This window comes from Protopterus annectens, chromosome 3.part1 (assembly GCF_019279795.1).
Source record: "Protopterus annectens isolate FY-2018-M chromosome 3.part1, PAN1.0, whole genome shotgun sequence".
In the NCBI taxonomy this organism is placed as follows: domain Eukaryota; kingdom Metazoa; phylum Chordata; order Ceratodontiformes; family Protopteridae; genus Protopterus; species Protopterus annectens.
The window spans coordinates 1,565,206,242-1,565,222,676 of record NC_056732.1 but is presented as its reverse complement, the minus strand read 5'-3'; the positions used below and the strand labels follow the sequence as shown (position 1 = coordinate 1,565,222,676).

General features: G+C 38.4%; 1 protein-coding gene across 1 annotated transcript in view; it reads right to left on the bottom strand.

Annotated features, from left to right (window-relative positions):
- LOC122797805 (protein HEG-like) overlaps nucleotides 1-16,203 on the bottom strand; it is a 1,359,008-nt gene extending 1,342,805 nt beyond the window's left edge. The window contains exon 1 of the mRNA XM_044066326.1: nucleotides 15,719-16,203. Within this exon, the coding sequence (XP_043922261.1) occupies nucleotides 15,719-15,845 (127 nt within the window). The 5' untranslated portion in view covers nucleotides 15,846-16,203. The remainder of the gene's footprint in view (nucleotides 1-15,718) is intronic.
- Nucleotides 16,204-16,435: the final 232 nt, after the last annotated feature.

Here is a 16,435-nt window from a genome sequence, read left to right as displayed (position 1 = left end):
ATTACCCGCTTGAAAGGCCTAAATCTAATATGCAACATCAACAAAACCTGCTGGAGAAACCGGTTTGTCTGCCAGCGGCTGCCCCATCTCTGGAATAGACATTCCATACATGTCAAACAGAGTACATCACTGACCCTCTTCAAGCACAACCTTGATGAGTGGATGGGGAACCACAGATTTGTCCCAGGGGTTTCAACCTGTGTCCCTCATTGACATGGGCAACAGGTGCTGACTGAGGTTTCTTTTTTTGGGGATAAACACTTGGCTAGGCTTGTAAGGGCCCCAGGGCCATTAGCCTAGTAACTTCCTCTGATCCTATGATTCTATGAATAGGTATTCTAAACCCCAGGCAGACTCCAAAGAATTTTTGCTCAGTTAGATGGCAAATGTTGGAAGTGTGATGGGGAAGAAAGAGGTGACTGGGAGCACATTGATTTGGTAGTGTAATCAGTTGGCATATTTTAAAAATCCCCTACAGTGTACTCAGTCAGAAATATTTAGTGAGCAAATAAGTGTAACTAAGAAAATGTTTTTCTGAACTGAGATACAGGATCTGAATTGCCAAGACATTAAAGTTGCTATGGACTATAAAAATTGTGTGAAAAAAACACCTTTTTAAGCTCCATCTAAAGTCAGGACACTAGGAATTCAATAGTATGCAATTCAGCTTTCAATTTTTGAAGAAAATCCAATAAAAAACAAAAAGTGACACCCTAGACACCCCAGAAAGTTAGGTAAGACACCAGTTGGTGGGGAGAGAAACCAATAAGTTGCTTTGATACTGCTATGAACCATAGAACTTTGGTTGGAGAAAACGTCTTGAAGGGCCATGTCATTCAGGACACTGTGACAACAGCAGCATGTGATAAAGTCTGACATGTATGAAGAAAATGGAGTAGCCGATAAAAGAGTCACTGATCAGACTTGGTAAGCCATCAGTGATGGGAAGAAACTCCAATGAACACTTTAAAGCTACTACAGAATATAGAATTTTGGCTGAAGAAAATACCTTACAGGCCAATGTAAAGTCAAGGTACTGAGACTTCAGTAGCATGTGACTTATAATTTTATTTAAATAAAGAGAGACACCCAAGAGAATGCCCTGTGCCTCCCTTTGTGGATGAAATTCTGCATGTTAAATTAGAGGTGTCTGTAGGTATATGCTAAATAAATTTGTTCAATTACCTAATTTATAAATTGGTTGACCGTGTTAAGTGTTTTATCAATTTTTAATACAGTAGTATTCTGAAGTTATTAATAAAGTCTGCCTTTAGTGTTTACACATTGCTACAGTGGCATTTTCATGCCTACCAAAGAGCCAGCTCTCTGCAAAGACATTTTACTGATTAACCAGAGTATTGGAACAATTTCTGTTTCAGTCTGGCATTTTGTCTGACCAGCTTTCATGGAAATTGTTTACTATCTTTGTGGCATATACAACTGTTCAGTTGCAAAATTCATTTTTCTACTACCTGATTTCTGGGCTGTAGAACACTCATCATCTATGTTGAATGAACTACCACAGCTGGCTAGCCTTTTTCCACACGTTTCACGTAAAGGATTCAAGAACAGTTTTTCTTTGAAAGGATTTTCTGAAAGCAGTGTGGCATTATATTATTCTGGAGTTCCTTCTGTTATTACCACTCATTAAATTATGTGCCTTTTGCCGATATGAAAACACTTGGCAAAAGAGCACAACTAGAGTCCTTGACATAGTAGTGTAACAGCAACACCTTTACCCCTGGAAAAGTTCCCTTGGGCGGTTCTTTAGAAGATATGCTGTGCGTATCTTTTTTCCATGCAATAAAGAAAGCAACATGATCATGTAATGCAAATCCTTTTACTGCTGCTTTGAACTCTGTTTTATCACCAGAAATTCACTTCAGAATTTATTAACAGTCATTGAACAGCGATGAATATACATTTAGAGCTAACGGTTTCTGCTTCACTGTCACAAGCACACAAGCAGACACACACACACACACACACACACACACACACACACACACACACACACACACACACACACACACACACACAAACAGTAAAGTAAAAACATTAGACATTCTGTCATGCCAAACGTGACTGTATGAGTGTGTGTTTGCATAACCCAGTAATAAATTCCATAACAGGGAAAGTGCAGTCTCTTGTAACACTTTCAAATAAGGCTCGGAATTTCCTTGCCTTTTTAAAACCTTTATAAATTATTTGAGTCAGTTTAGTCATATTTCTATATTGGTTTATTTCCTCCGCAGGTGCATCCTAAGCATACCTCTCAACCTCTTATCACAAGAAATCTAGATAAAATCAAAAACAATGAAGTAACAAAGGCACAAAAATAGGGATGAATTTTAGAACATTGCTCTCAAGAACTTTGCTAGAATAAAAGGTTTTGTATTACCGTTCATGTTACTGAAGGATATGAATTCTGAAATCAAATGTCTGTCGTTATTTAGTGACTTCAAGTCCTCACTGATTCCCAGAAAATCACAAATTTTATGAGGAACAGTCCAAAAATAAAGTCTTTGGCTTTTCCCGGTTAGGGGTCGCCACAGCGGAACTCCAGTCTGCTAATGATTGGCAGTGGATTTTTACGGTGCCGAGTAGTCAGCCCGACGCCCAAACTTCAAAGAAGGCACACCCATTCATGCACACACCTACCTGCATGTCTTTAAACATCAATCGACCATGGGAAGGACATGCAGACTCCACAAAGAAGGGGCCCCAGCGGAGAATCGAACGGGAGAACCTCCTCTTGCTGTGAGGTGTAAATGCTAACCGCTGCACCACTGCGACCCATTTGAACAGACCAAAAATATGAGAAGTATGTTCCAAAGATCTTTTCCTAGCTCTGTCTGTGAAAAAAACTGACTGTCACAGTTTGCCGTTATTCCCATATCAGTAACATCTTCCACATTTCCAGCACGTTTCCAATAATCTGCACTTTAGAAATGTACCTCTCAACTGTCCAGAATATTTCTTGCTATAGTTAGTTTCCACCCCAGTAACAAAAGACATGACAGGTTCTGAAATCAGTCCACCAGGGTACAAGATTCAGTAGCAAGACAGGATGTAAAATAGTTTGATGAAGATATGTCAACACATATACAGAAAATCTGCAGCAGCACCAAGCCTCCACTTTTCATGAATATCTTATTCTTTTCATTCAAGTAATTATGACATAATGTATCAACAGCACCTCTACACGCCCTTCCAGTCAGCTGCTAACTCTGTGGTTGCAGTGTAGAGGTATATAATCAGTTCCAGAGCCTCATTGTGCATCACACATAAGACTGAAGAGCAGATCAGCTCCACTGGCATAGAAGGATAAAGCCCTGACTACAACATAGATAACAGAACTCAGGTTCAGTTAGTGGCCTGGATACTGAAGGATCTGGTCAGGATGAGCGTGAGATGACAAGTATGCACCTGCTTGCCTTTATCAGGTGGGAACAGGGTGTGGAAATATATTGATGTATGACCAGAAATCATGAGTCTTCGGGGAGGCTGGGGATCACTGACAAGGTGGCAGCAGTAGCAGATAGCACATAGCACTGAAGAGCTAATAATGCTAATGCCGAGGAAAAGCATGTACTCTTAAATAACACTTACTGCATACCGCCAACAACTGATACAGTCAGCATGCATGGAGAAAAAATTATGCCTCTTCCTCCCTTAAAATGCAACAGCCAGCCTTAGTATGATGGTTTCTGTTTATCTAATTTTCTCCCTGGTTATTGGACATTTTCAGACTTTGAAGACCAAGGTGCCATGTGTGTCTTGAAAGAGGGGACCCATCCTGTGAAAGGAAAGATTTGAAGTGACCAACAGGCCAAGGAGTGAAGAGAGCTATGGGATGAGAAGAAGGCTGAAGTAAAACATGTATAACCTTGCACATACCCACCATCCAGTAAGATTGCTCATGCCAATTAAAAAAGGTTAAAAATGTTTAGAGAGCAGGTATCTCACATGAGTATTTATAGAAGGTTTGTATGAAACTCAAAACAGTATTTACTAGCAGATCAAATAGAAAACATTAACAATCCAGGGCACACAGTGTACAACATGTCAGCTGTTAAAAATGAGTACTGCAAAACAGCCTAAGCATTTTCCTTAGTTTCCACATCAGGAACTTGCCAGAAAATTCATCACTAACTTTGATAACATCATGCCTTAGTCTGTCTTCCTAAATACTCTATTTCCAGAACAGTCTATTTAGAGACTAGAAGTGAAATTATCTCAGCCATCTATCAGTTAATCATGGTTTCATCAAGATATATTTAGCACCTGACAGATGAAGCAGAGGTTAAGGTTGTGAGGAGTAATTCCTGTGGTACAGGGTTAAATTCTCCTCAGCCCTCCTGCGTGACCTTCTACAAGTCATTAAATCAGACAGTGCTCCCAGGCTGCCCCTAAAAAAGTACATGCACACCCATTGGGTCTACATGGTTAACAAATGGGATTATTATATTTACTATAGCTAAAATCTTGCTCTTCTAATAGCTGCAGACAGTTTATCACACCATTTTCACACGACTGCAGCTCTATCCATCTATGATCCAGCAGCCACCTTAATAAAGCACTGCATTCCAGATAAGTGTGTGATATGATTCTGGATACCAGAGATCATAAACTCTCTGCACAAGAGTTGTCACTCACCTGAAGTAAAAATAGCGTTCATCTTATTGTCCTCCTCTATCTTGTTTGAAAACTTCTGGAAAAATATTTCCACTCCAAAGTCTTTTAACATATTAATGGCAACAAGTTACTCTTCCAGAATGGTCTGAAAATGTCTAAGGGACAGGGAAAGTCATATTAACAATGACAAAATATATATATATAAAGAACAAAGTTTGGCAATGTTGTTTGTGTCCTACTCTTCTATCTATTCACTGCCTTTGGCAGTATCAACCACCACTTCTTTCTGGGTCACCTTTCTGAAAGTGGTCTCGTAGATGACACAATCCACTACTTTACTGGTTACTAGCAAGGAAAGGCTTCATCTGACAGATGGGAAGATTATAATTCTCACTCTGTGCCAATTCTACTTGGCACTCCCTGGTTGTTTTGTGTCTCTTATCTCTCTTTGAAAGTAACGTACAACCTGTGTAGTGCTTCTAGTTTAATTCAGAACCTGAATGATTCTGCATTCGGGTGTCCTGCCTTTATTGTTGCCTCTATTCACACAGAGCAATTGTTTAGGTTTAACTTTGTACAAAAGTATCTAATTGTAAACTGACACTTGAAAAAAAAAATGATTGTTGCTGTGCAACATTCTTCTCAGCCCAGAACCATTGCCTGTCAACTCATTCTCTAGGCAAGTTATTGTTTGTTGATAATGAATTAGGTTCAATGACTATATTAAGTTGACTAGCATTATAATCAACCAATTTTAGGAATGATAAATTTGGCCAGACCTTGTACAGTCATAATTGCCCAAACTGCAATGGGCCACATATATTTTTTTCCTGCCTAGTGTTTCATACCTCTCAACTGTCCAGATTTTCACAGAATGCCTAGATTTTTGCCTCATATTTTTGGTCTGCTCCTCATAAAATATGTAGCATTCTCGCAAATCAGTGAGGACTGAATTCACTAAATGGTAACTGACATTTGCGTCTCAGATTTCATAACTTTCAGAAAATACACAATAACACAAAACCGTTTATTTTAGCTACATTTATAAAAGCAATATTTAAAAATTGTCCCTATTTTCAGTCATTTGTCCACCCATTATTTTTCGCTTTGCCCAGATTTCTTGCGCTAAGAGGTTGAGAGGTATGTAATATGCTTTACCCATCTCTTCTTTATTTGCAAGCCATCACTGCTCAAAACCTACAGGAATGCTGACATGGGATCAGCAAATTTGCCACTCTTCTCCAGCCCTCCACTGTAAATACCCCACAAATCTTTAACTGGTAAGTATATATATATATATATATATATATATATATATATATATATATATATATATATATATATATGGGTCTACTGCTTTACATCGAAAATACACTTCTTCAAAAAAGAGCAGTAGACCCTACACTTCAGCGAAAGTCCACTTAAACGAAAGTGCACTTTCGCTGAAGTCTAGTTCCCTGGGCTACCCATAAAAAAAACCCCACACCCCCCTACTTAAATATACCAACTCCGAGATCACACTACAGCGGGGAAAAGGGAATATTCCCATTCCGCGCTGTAGTGTGACTGCTGAAGTCAAAGTTCGAAGTTTCACTACTTCGAACAAGTGGACTCAGTGAAGTGGTGTTCGAAATAATGAAACTTCGAACATATTGACGGATCCCATACATATATATATATATATTTGTATATGTATACGCACATAAATACACATACACACACATAAATATCTATGCATATATATGTGTGTGTGTGTGTGTGTGTGTATGTGTGTGTGTGTATGTGTGTAGATATGTAGATATATGGTTTACTATCAAATGACTGAAAACCAAAAGAGTGAATCCCAAAAAGACTGAAAATTCAAAATACTGAATGATGGAATTTGCCCCTTCTCCATTGTTGTGCGATCTTGGAGTTGGTATAAATACTTAGCAGGGAGTGTGGGGGATGCAGCCCCCCACATGAGGGGACAAGGGGGCTTGCCTCTTGCATTAAGAATGTAGTCAGTATTTTGAATTTTCAGTCTTTGTGGGATTCAGTCTTTTGGTTTTCAGTCATCTGATAGTAAACTGTAGATATATATATATATATATATATATATATATATATATATATATATATATATATATATGTGTGTGTGTGTGTGTGTGTGTGTGTGTAGATATATATAGTATATGTAACACAGATATCGATATATAAAATATGATATAAAATACATATTTATGTGCACAGATATATGAAAATACCACATCTGAGATTATGTAAGATTGTATAAACTCAGATGCTAGACAGAAAGTGCTAAAAATGTAATACTGACATTCTTCATCTTCTCTGTCTGTAGCCACCATTACAAGATGTGGGCATCTTTTCAGTGATGATGTTCTGAAAGTCAGTCAATCAGCCACTGTCAAGCAGTGGGTTTCAGCAATTTTATAAAGTCTTTGAAGGAGTGTCTACATGGCAGAACTGCATACAGAAGGTGGAGGCAATTAATACACCAGAGTTACAGAATCAAAAGAAGTGACTACAACCATCACATTGGATGTATATATACATGTATCTATGGGGCCATAGAAGATCAAACATCCACAACAGTAAACATTGAAATAATGAGCCCACATCACTGAAAACCCAGAAGTTTGAATGTTATGGGCTGTCATTGTGCAGGGTCACTGTACAACAGGGATTAGGGTTTTGCTCTTTCCCCAGTGTAGTTTGATTTCAGAAAAAATACATTTTTTTTATCCTGGGGGCAGGGCTTTCAACTCATGTGAACATTTGATCTTCTGTCAAAAATGCATATATATATATATATATATATATATATATATATTTATATATATATATATATATATATATATATATGTATATACATATATAAATATATATAATATGTATAGATTAGATAGATATAGGCACACACATGTGTGTGTGTGTGTGTGTGTGTGTGTGTGTGTGTGTGTGTGTGTGTGTGTGTGTGTGTGTGTGTGTGTATGTATATCAGATATTGGTTTATTATATGACATGCACTCCTTTCCATTTACATGTCTTTCCCATAATTGTGTGTGTTCACAATCATTACTCTACCCGCACCAGAATAATCCCAACAGATATATATATATATATATATATATATATATATATATATATATATATATATATATATATATATATAGGTCTGTGTAGCAGACTTTCCTACCTACAGCTCATTATGTTTTCAGTTGCCTTCAGAATGTGTTATGCTGCTGTGTAGGTGAAGGGCATGGTCTGCACCATTGAGCAACTTTATGGAATCTTATTGCATGCCTACATTGGTGTAGAAACAGTGTCTTGTTTGTTATCTGGGTCCAAGGTGGGGAATACCTCAAGGGAGTCTATGTGCTTCCCCATGAATGTAGCTTTCTGCCTAGCTATTGGATAGGAAGATTGTAGGGGGGAGGAATGCTGCAAGCTGGACAAGCAGCTGCCATCCTGCAGTAGCTCTTTGGCCCCTCTGATCTAGTTCAGAAGTCATGCACGCTCACGTGTGAGGATATGCTTGTGTGTGTGTGTGCTTCTGTGCGTGCTCATGTGTGAGGATATGTTTGTGTGTTTGGTGTGTGTCTGTGTGTGTGTGTGTTTATGTGTATGTGTGTGTGCCTGTGTGACTGTCTTTGGGCATATGCACATGCATGTGTGTGTATATGTACACATCCTTGCATGCAGGTAGGAGTATGCCTTTTCTATACACACACACACACACACACACACACACACACACACACACACAGTCACAGTATCCTACCCAACCTCCACAATTTGTCCACCTAGGCCAACACACATGCAGAAATATTTGCGCAGTCCCATTTATACTTGTAAAGAAATGTGCACATCTGCACTCCACTTCCACAGCTCTGAAGAACTTACCTGCACTGCAAGTACTCCCATAGGCTTTCAATATTTCCTCCTATACTGCAATTTTTTGACAGCTTTCCTACAGTAAAATTTTACTCAGGGCCCACAAACATTTCTGGAAGAGAGAGAGAAATCATGCCTAATTAGCATTAGCCACTCCCCTGGACTGCTGCTTTAGCATGCATATTCACTCACGTGGCTGTTCTATGGACTCTGGATCCCACAAGGAGAAAATTATCAGCAGTAGAACAGTCCAAGAATCATAACAACTTAATGTTGTTGTTTGTCTTTCGGCTTTTTCCTGGTAAGGGGTTGCCACAGCGGAACTCCGGCCCGCTAATGATTGGCAGTAGATTTTTACGAAACGCCAAGGTGCCAGCTCAACGCCCTACCTGCAACAAAGGCACGCCCATTTACGCACGCATGTCTTTCGAATGCTACCCAACCGCGGGGAGGACATGCAGACTCCACACAGAAGGCCCTCCCAAGCCAAGCCGAAAATTGAATGGGAGAACCTCTTGCTGTGAGGTAACAACGCTACTGCCGTACCATTGAGGCATGCAGTCATAACAACTTAATGTGAAGCTGAAAACCTCTAAGATAAGGCTTCCACATCATGCTATACCTTTTTGTATCCCAGAGATTGTCTCCAATACGTAAATGCATCGGCATGCAATTCCATAGGCTGCTAGTTAGAACGCTAGTGCTGCCAGGCCTAGCAGAGCAGCATTAATTTTGGAAATACAGTAATGACCTGCTAATGAGGTGTTTTTCATTCCAACTTTATCTACTTTCTGAAATTGAATTTCTCTCTGTTGAGCTAATTGATCAACGTGCACTGGACAGCTAGTGTAGGCAAAGACAAATTCTCTAAATCTCAGTGGATATCACAACTTCATTCAACAAGAGTTTCAGATAATTATATTGCCATTTCAGAAATATCAATGCTGTATTTCATTAGGTCATTTTGCTTTTGTCAATACAGATCTTTTGGGAGACAGTATCTTTGCAGTGAGAGTAAAAGTATTTTTGGAGAAATATGTGATTTTATTTTATTTATGATGGTAATGACATGTTTGAGACATACATTAAATTCTTCAGCCAGAAAAGAAGCAATATGCCTTTCCCTTATAGAAATGGAATATAATTCAGTTTTAAAGTTTGGAACAGTATAATGGTTGCATAGGCTACCCTCCTGTTGGCTTTTCTCAATACAGGCCTATATCGCTGAAGCAATATAACATTTTCTATTAAAACCTTTGGACAAAGTATTTATATATTCAGTGATAAATATGACTGCATTTCTCTTTTCCTAGGTTTTTAGGTTCATAGGAACTTACTAGGCTATTGATCTTATTGATCTATGAGAATCTATAGAAGCCTTGCCATGTACTCCCATAACCAAGAGGCAGGGAGAATATTTACACATTATCCCTATCCATAAGTGACAAGGGTACTAAACCAGGGTGAATTTGCAGTTGCCCATCCATTTGTCTAGATTACATAAGGGAAGTGTTTTGCTTTAAGTGAAGTGTAAGGTGATTCCAAAGAAGTACTTTTCTCCAATGTATTCCCATGTGCACTATGACTGTGTCATATGTGTACTTGTGGTGTAAGGACATGACTGCATGAGTGATGTTGCGAATCCTGACACCTGATAGGTAACTAGTCATGAACCTCTCCTTACTCAGCCTGGTGAAGGATGCATCAGTGTGTCTCAATATTGAGTCACCTATAACAAGGATGTTGGATTGTGTGGAGGTTTTTTGCCTTATGGGATTTTGAGTTCTGACACTGTGCGTCTAAGATGCATGTTTCATGGTGGGTGCTGCTTGAGTTGATTGTCTGTAAGGTGCATGTTCCCACATACTTATTAATGAGGTCTATAGGGGGAGTAGCATCTATGAGGCTTAGAGTTTTTTACTGGAGGAGTTATCTGTCTGTAGTAGTGATAGTGCTGGTCTCAATGTTGCTCTTTCTCTCACCACAAGCATGGTGATTGCTGCTTGAGTTGAGTGTCTGTGAGGTCCATGTTCCCACATACTTACTAATGTGGTCTACAGGGGGAGCACCTATGAGGCTTAGAGTTTTTTTACTGGAGGAGTTATGTGTCTGTAGTGGTGATAGTGCTGGTCTCAGTGTTGCTCTTTCTCTTACCACAAGCAAAGTGTAGCACTAATCTAATCTAAAGCTGCCTCCTAATAACATTTCAAATGTTGTAAAACTTTATTTTTACAGAAAAAATAGTGTTATTTGCCTTAGTAACTACAAAAACACAATATTCAGGAGTCAGAGAATGCCTGTTCGCCCAAGCTAATTGCCTGATTAATCCAGTTTATTTTAAGTTTTAGATGCTGAATGTGGGTACATAACAATAAGGAGAGGTCAAGATAAACTACACATTTAAAGCAGGGAGCAAACTATATCCTGTTATTTTGGGAGGAGAGATATTGGGAGGAAATAAATGTTTTTTTAGGCCTAGCTAGGTTACCAAAGAGTATGCTTTTTATCCCCCATTTTTCATTTAATTATCTTAGTCATCCAGTTGAATAGGCCTTGGAGATCATGTAGAATATTCTGGTTTATGGTTACATAAGAGGCAGATAATGTAAAGAAAACAAGCTCATCTGCATAAATAAGGAGTATAAACTGCTGAAGGTCTAAGGCGAGAAAGTTAACAATCAGAACAAAAAAGACATGGGCCAAGGACTGACCTTTGTGGGACCTCATATGTTATGGGAAAGAGAAGGAGACACTGTTGCCTATTTGGACTTTTAAAGACCACATAACTTTTAAACAAGGACAGGGCTAAGGGACCAATGTTTGTAGATAATAAATAATTAATTAGGAGCTTCAGGTTTTGGGGCAGAAAGAATACTTGTGAGCAAACTGTTCTCCATACTTGTGATGATGGAGTCTGAGAGAATAATCAGGCTACTCCCAGTTTTTTGTGAATTTATGCTGACATACTGAATGGATACTGCATTCATATAGAAATTAAAAGATTGATGGTTGACAGCTTTTTCCAGTGATTTATTAAAGGATGAAAGATGAGTCACCAGCAGTACCATTTGAAGGGTTACATTTAGACAGGGAAATGAAAAAGACGTATTTCCATAATGGTGCATTGACAGAGAGAGCGAGAGTGAGAGGGGGGAGACAGAGAGAAGTTATAAAGGTGGCATAACAGGAGAAAGAAGAAATCTTAACACAGTTTTAGGAACTACTGAAAATGGTCCTCAGGCCAATAGGTAGATAGACAGATAGGTGGCTAGATAGATAGATAGGTGGATAGATAAATACATACATACATACATACATGCAGACATAAATACATGCATACATTAAATAAAAGATCATCACTGCCAGGTCTAACATGGTCAGACATACTATCAAGCATCTTTTTTTTTATTTGTGGTGCAGCGGTTAACGTTGTTGCCTCTCAGCAAGAGGTTCTCCGGTTCGATTCTCGGCTGGGGTGCCTTCTGTGTGGAGTTTGCATGTTCTCCCAGTGTTCGTGTGGGTTTCCTCTGGGTACTCCGGTTTCCTCCCACATTCCAAAGACATGCATCTGGAGCATTTCTCCCCGGGCCTCCACTGAAAACAGGCTCTGTAGAACCTAGTCAGACTTTCCCAGTCAACAAATGATAAATAAACAAATAAATTTGCCTGCAAGAAATTAATTTCAAGAGAAGGGATGGAATAAAGTGATCACAGATAGTTGACAGGCTGTCAGAAATAGAGGCACTTGGGGTTAAGGAGCTGAAAGGTTTAAAGACAACCTCATGTTTGAAAATTTCTGTGAAGAAGATATATACAAGTGAATATATATATATATTTTTTATAATTTGTATTTTTATTTTCTTCCAGCAATTTATTAACTTCATTCTTGTGCTGACTTGGAGCTACTTTAAACATGCAATTATCTATAGCTAACAATAATTTTATTTAACATTTGTTAAACAGGAAAGTCTGGCTTGGAATGAAGCCAATTTTTAGCAGAGGCCTGGAGAGAAACACTCCAGATACATGTCTTTGTAACGTGGGAGGAAATCAGAGCACCCGGAGGAAACCCACATGAATGTAGGGAGGACATGCAGACTCCACACAGAAGGAACCCCAGCCGAGAATCGAACCAGAGAACCTCTTGTTGTGATGCGACAATGTTAGCACTGCACCACTGTGCCATCTGCCCATGATTAACAGGGATTGTTGTGGGGAAAGCCCCCACATACCTTGCTCTACTAATGACTGTTGTTTCTAGGCCATGGTAATTTTGAAGTACAAGTCCCAGAAGATCTTTTACTAATATAAACTATTAATGATTGAAGTTTCCATCAGCAACTGTTTGGAAAAGTGTGTTTCACAATAAAATTGTCAAGGAACTGTACATACACTGACTTAAACCCATCAGGTGTTTGGGATGAATATTTTTAAAAGAAATACCTGGCAATGCTGACTTTCCTAAAGGAATTAGTAAGAAAACATGTTCAGTGAACAGATCACCTACATAGGCATATCCCATAATAATGAAGATCAGAGGCAAGCAATGTATTATGGTTGTCACCTGTATAGTATAATGTCATACTTCCTAGCAAGAACAGAAACTTCTAAAATGACAATAATGAGTTTAGGTGTAGTGTCAATGTCTTTATAGAAAATAGTACCTGTTCCTGGCAACATCTAATTTTCTAAGATATCCTGACTAGTAATAGTTCCATTAGCCAAAGGATTATGATAAAAACCATGCTGTTTATCATATGTTAATACAGCTACAAGGAGGATATCTGCCTATTGTACATCAATGTTTCAAACTAATGCCACATGTTAAATTGGCTAGAACTCGCCTACTATCTAGACTACCTCAAATTACTACAACCCACAGACTAATATTTCAACCTACTAAATGCCCTGCACTAACCAACATCCTACAGCCATATACCCCTCACAGAACTCTAAGATCCGCTCACCAAAACCTAATCACTGTCTACAAACCTAACCGTCCTGCTGGTCAGCTCCTATTATACTTTTCCTTAGCCAAAAAATGGAATTCTCTCCCTCCTTCACTAAGGACTTGTGAAAATCTTGGTAACTTTAAATCTCAGCTCTATTCCTACATTTCCTCTAATTGGAAATGCAACTGCATTCTCCCCACCTAGCCTACTACTCACCCTACTCCATCCTGAATTACTAAACACCTGGCTAACTCTGAATGCAAGCTTATCTAATGAGATTTTCATAAATGTATATACTGTAAATAGCGTATTTCCCCTTTCCGCTCTCTTTCAATGAAGTTATTACTGACATTTTGAATATTTAAATGCTATGTAACTAAGAACAATTCTTGTCTCTAACATGAAATGTAATTGTAACTGTTTTTACTTTACTCTGATTGTATCTGTGATGTAACTATGTAATGCAGAGCTTTTCTCCCTGGGCCTCCACTGAAAACGATCTCCCTGAGCCCAGTGGACCTCTCCAGTCATGAAACTGGAAATAAATAAATAAATGTCGCATCTTCCTTCACATATACAAATATTACATTACCATGTCATCTACAGAATGATAGAACTGCCCACCACTTTTTCTTTGATGTGTGTGTTCCTTATTTCCTTCTCAAATTACTCCGCTTCATACCTCTCAACCTGTTAGAGTAAGAAATTTGGACAGAGCCATAAATATCGGGGGACAAAAGTAAGAAATTATGGACAATTTTTAAATAGTGCTCTTACAAACTTAGAAAGTTGATAGAATAAGAATAACAGGTTTTGCATTGAAATGAATTTTTCTGAAGGGTATGAAGTCTGAAACTGAAATGTCTATCATCATTTTCTGACTTCAGTCCTCAATGGGTTGCCAATGATTTGCCAGAAAAAAAAAAACACAATTTTATGACAAATAGACCAGAAATATGAGGCAAAAATCTGCACATTCTGCAAAAATCTGAACAGTTGAGAGGTGTGTTCCCCTTCAGCACTGCTGTATGTTCTTTGGTCACATATTATTTATGATTTAAATGAGATTGATTTATTTTTTGTTTGGATCCCATGAAAAAATACTTCTGTCTGTGCCATATGTCTTCACCCTCACTGCTCTCTTCTGGATAGAGTTTCCTATGCTACATTTTAGTTGCATTCTTTAAAGTCACTTCTTACATTGCCTCAAGTTCCATAAGTTATCAGCTGACAAAACTGTTGTGCTACTGAAAGATATTTTTATTTCCTTAACACATTGTTTTATCCTCATTATCGTGGGTTTTTTTCAGAACCTTGACTTTTTAAAAATATTTACTATCTAACACTTAAATGTATCTTATTGCTTTGTTCAAAATGCCTGTAATTGGCAATTGGGTATTTATATTATGCATTAAAAGCAAACATTTAACAGAACTGGATAGCACTTTGATACCACATTTTTTTACATATTCCTTGCTCCGAACATCTCATAACTACAGTTAGAATGTTATAGCTCCCACAAAATGCATGTAGTTTGCCAGTCTGTAATCTGCAGTAGCTTGGCGTTTAATGGGGTGAGGGACATAGTTGTAATGTGGCCTGAGAAACATGCATGAAATTACAAACCCTGCAGTAGCTATAATTGAAAAAATACAAATTCACTTAAAATAAATAATGACTCATCAGGCATTATATGGACACCAGAGGGAAAATCACGTGTGTGAAGTTTGCAAATATTTTGCAAACAATCAGTTTCGGTCAATGGCACTGCATCATTTGGCTTGCTTATGCAACATGCTAAAATAAACCTAAGACAATACAGCAACAACAGAGAATTTAGTGTTCCCTGGTGATAAATATTAAGGACATATAGATGGCAGATGCTGGTTGCTCTTGTCTCGCACTGAGCAAAAAGTTAGTATTGCACAAAGCGTCAAGTTGACAATTGCTACAGGCATTATGTGTTCATATTGGCATAATATCCAACAGGTTGGAGTTAAGAGCTGATGAGTACAAACAGCAGAGCTGGGTTTGAATCCCACAATCTCCTCCTGAACACAAATGTACTTCAGCAAGTTAAGATGTTTTAGCTTTTCTATCTTTCCAGGGAAGTTCCAAAAATGCAATTGCATTTAGATACTTTTATCCATTTATTGAAAGCTAACATAAAATTAAAATGAGAATCAGGGTAAAGTGCTAGTGTTGCAGTGGTTGTTCCTTGCTGTCCTTACCTTCTGTCATTGTGTAGTTATTATCCAGACTCCTGGACTCCATCACTGGCCAACGACTCAGCAGGAAGAGTAAGAACAGGGCAAATGGAAACAAAGAGACCGATCTCCAGTACAGATTTGTAAACATGCTCAGACTAAAAATCCACACATGCAATCAAAAGCTCTCCTGGTGAGAGGGAAAGAGGTCAGACACAAGGCATGTAAACAATAATGGCTCCTTTACTTCACGCAGCTCCAAGCCTCTTGAATCTAAACTGATCACTAAACAGATGGAATGAGAGGTAAATCACAGACCCTGTATAATGGTATTAGTCTGTAATGAGATCAACAGGCAGGCAGTGCCAGATATATTCTCTGTCTGATTTTTTTCTCTTTCTCTCTCTCTCTCTCTCTATTTTCCTGTTTCTCTACAACAGATTCCAGAAACTCTGATTCAGTCAATCAATGCCTCCAACAATTTCACTCTGCTTCCCTGTACTGTTGAATTTCAGACTGAGATAGTGTGGGAAAGGGAGAGTGAGTGACAGACACAGAACACGACAGACAAGTGCAAGGGGAGGGGTGCAGAGATACAATTTTTCTGTTCTCAGTACAGTGTATGTAAACCATCAGCAAAATATCCTTCAAGTAGTAAGGCCAAAACGCAGGACCTAGTCAGGGTAGATTCCTGTATGGTGTATAAAATATACCCATTGAAGGAGAAGAGTAATGCAACAC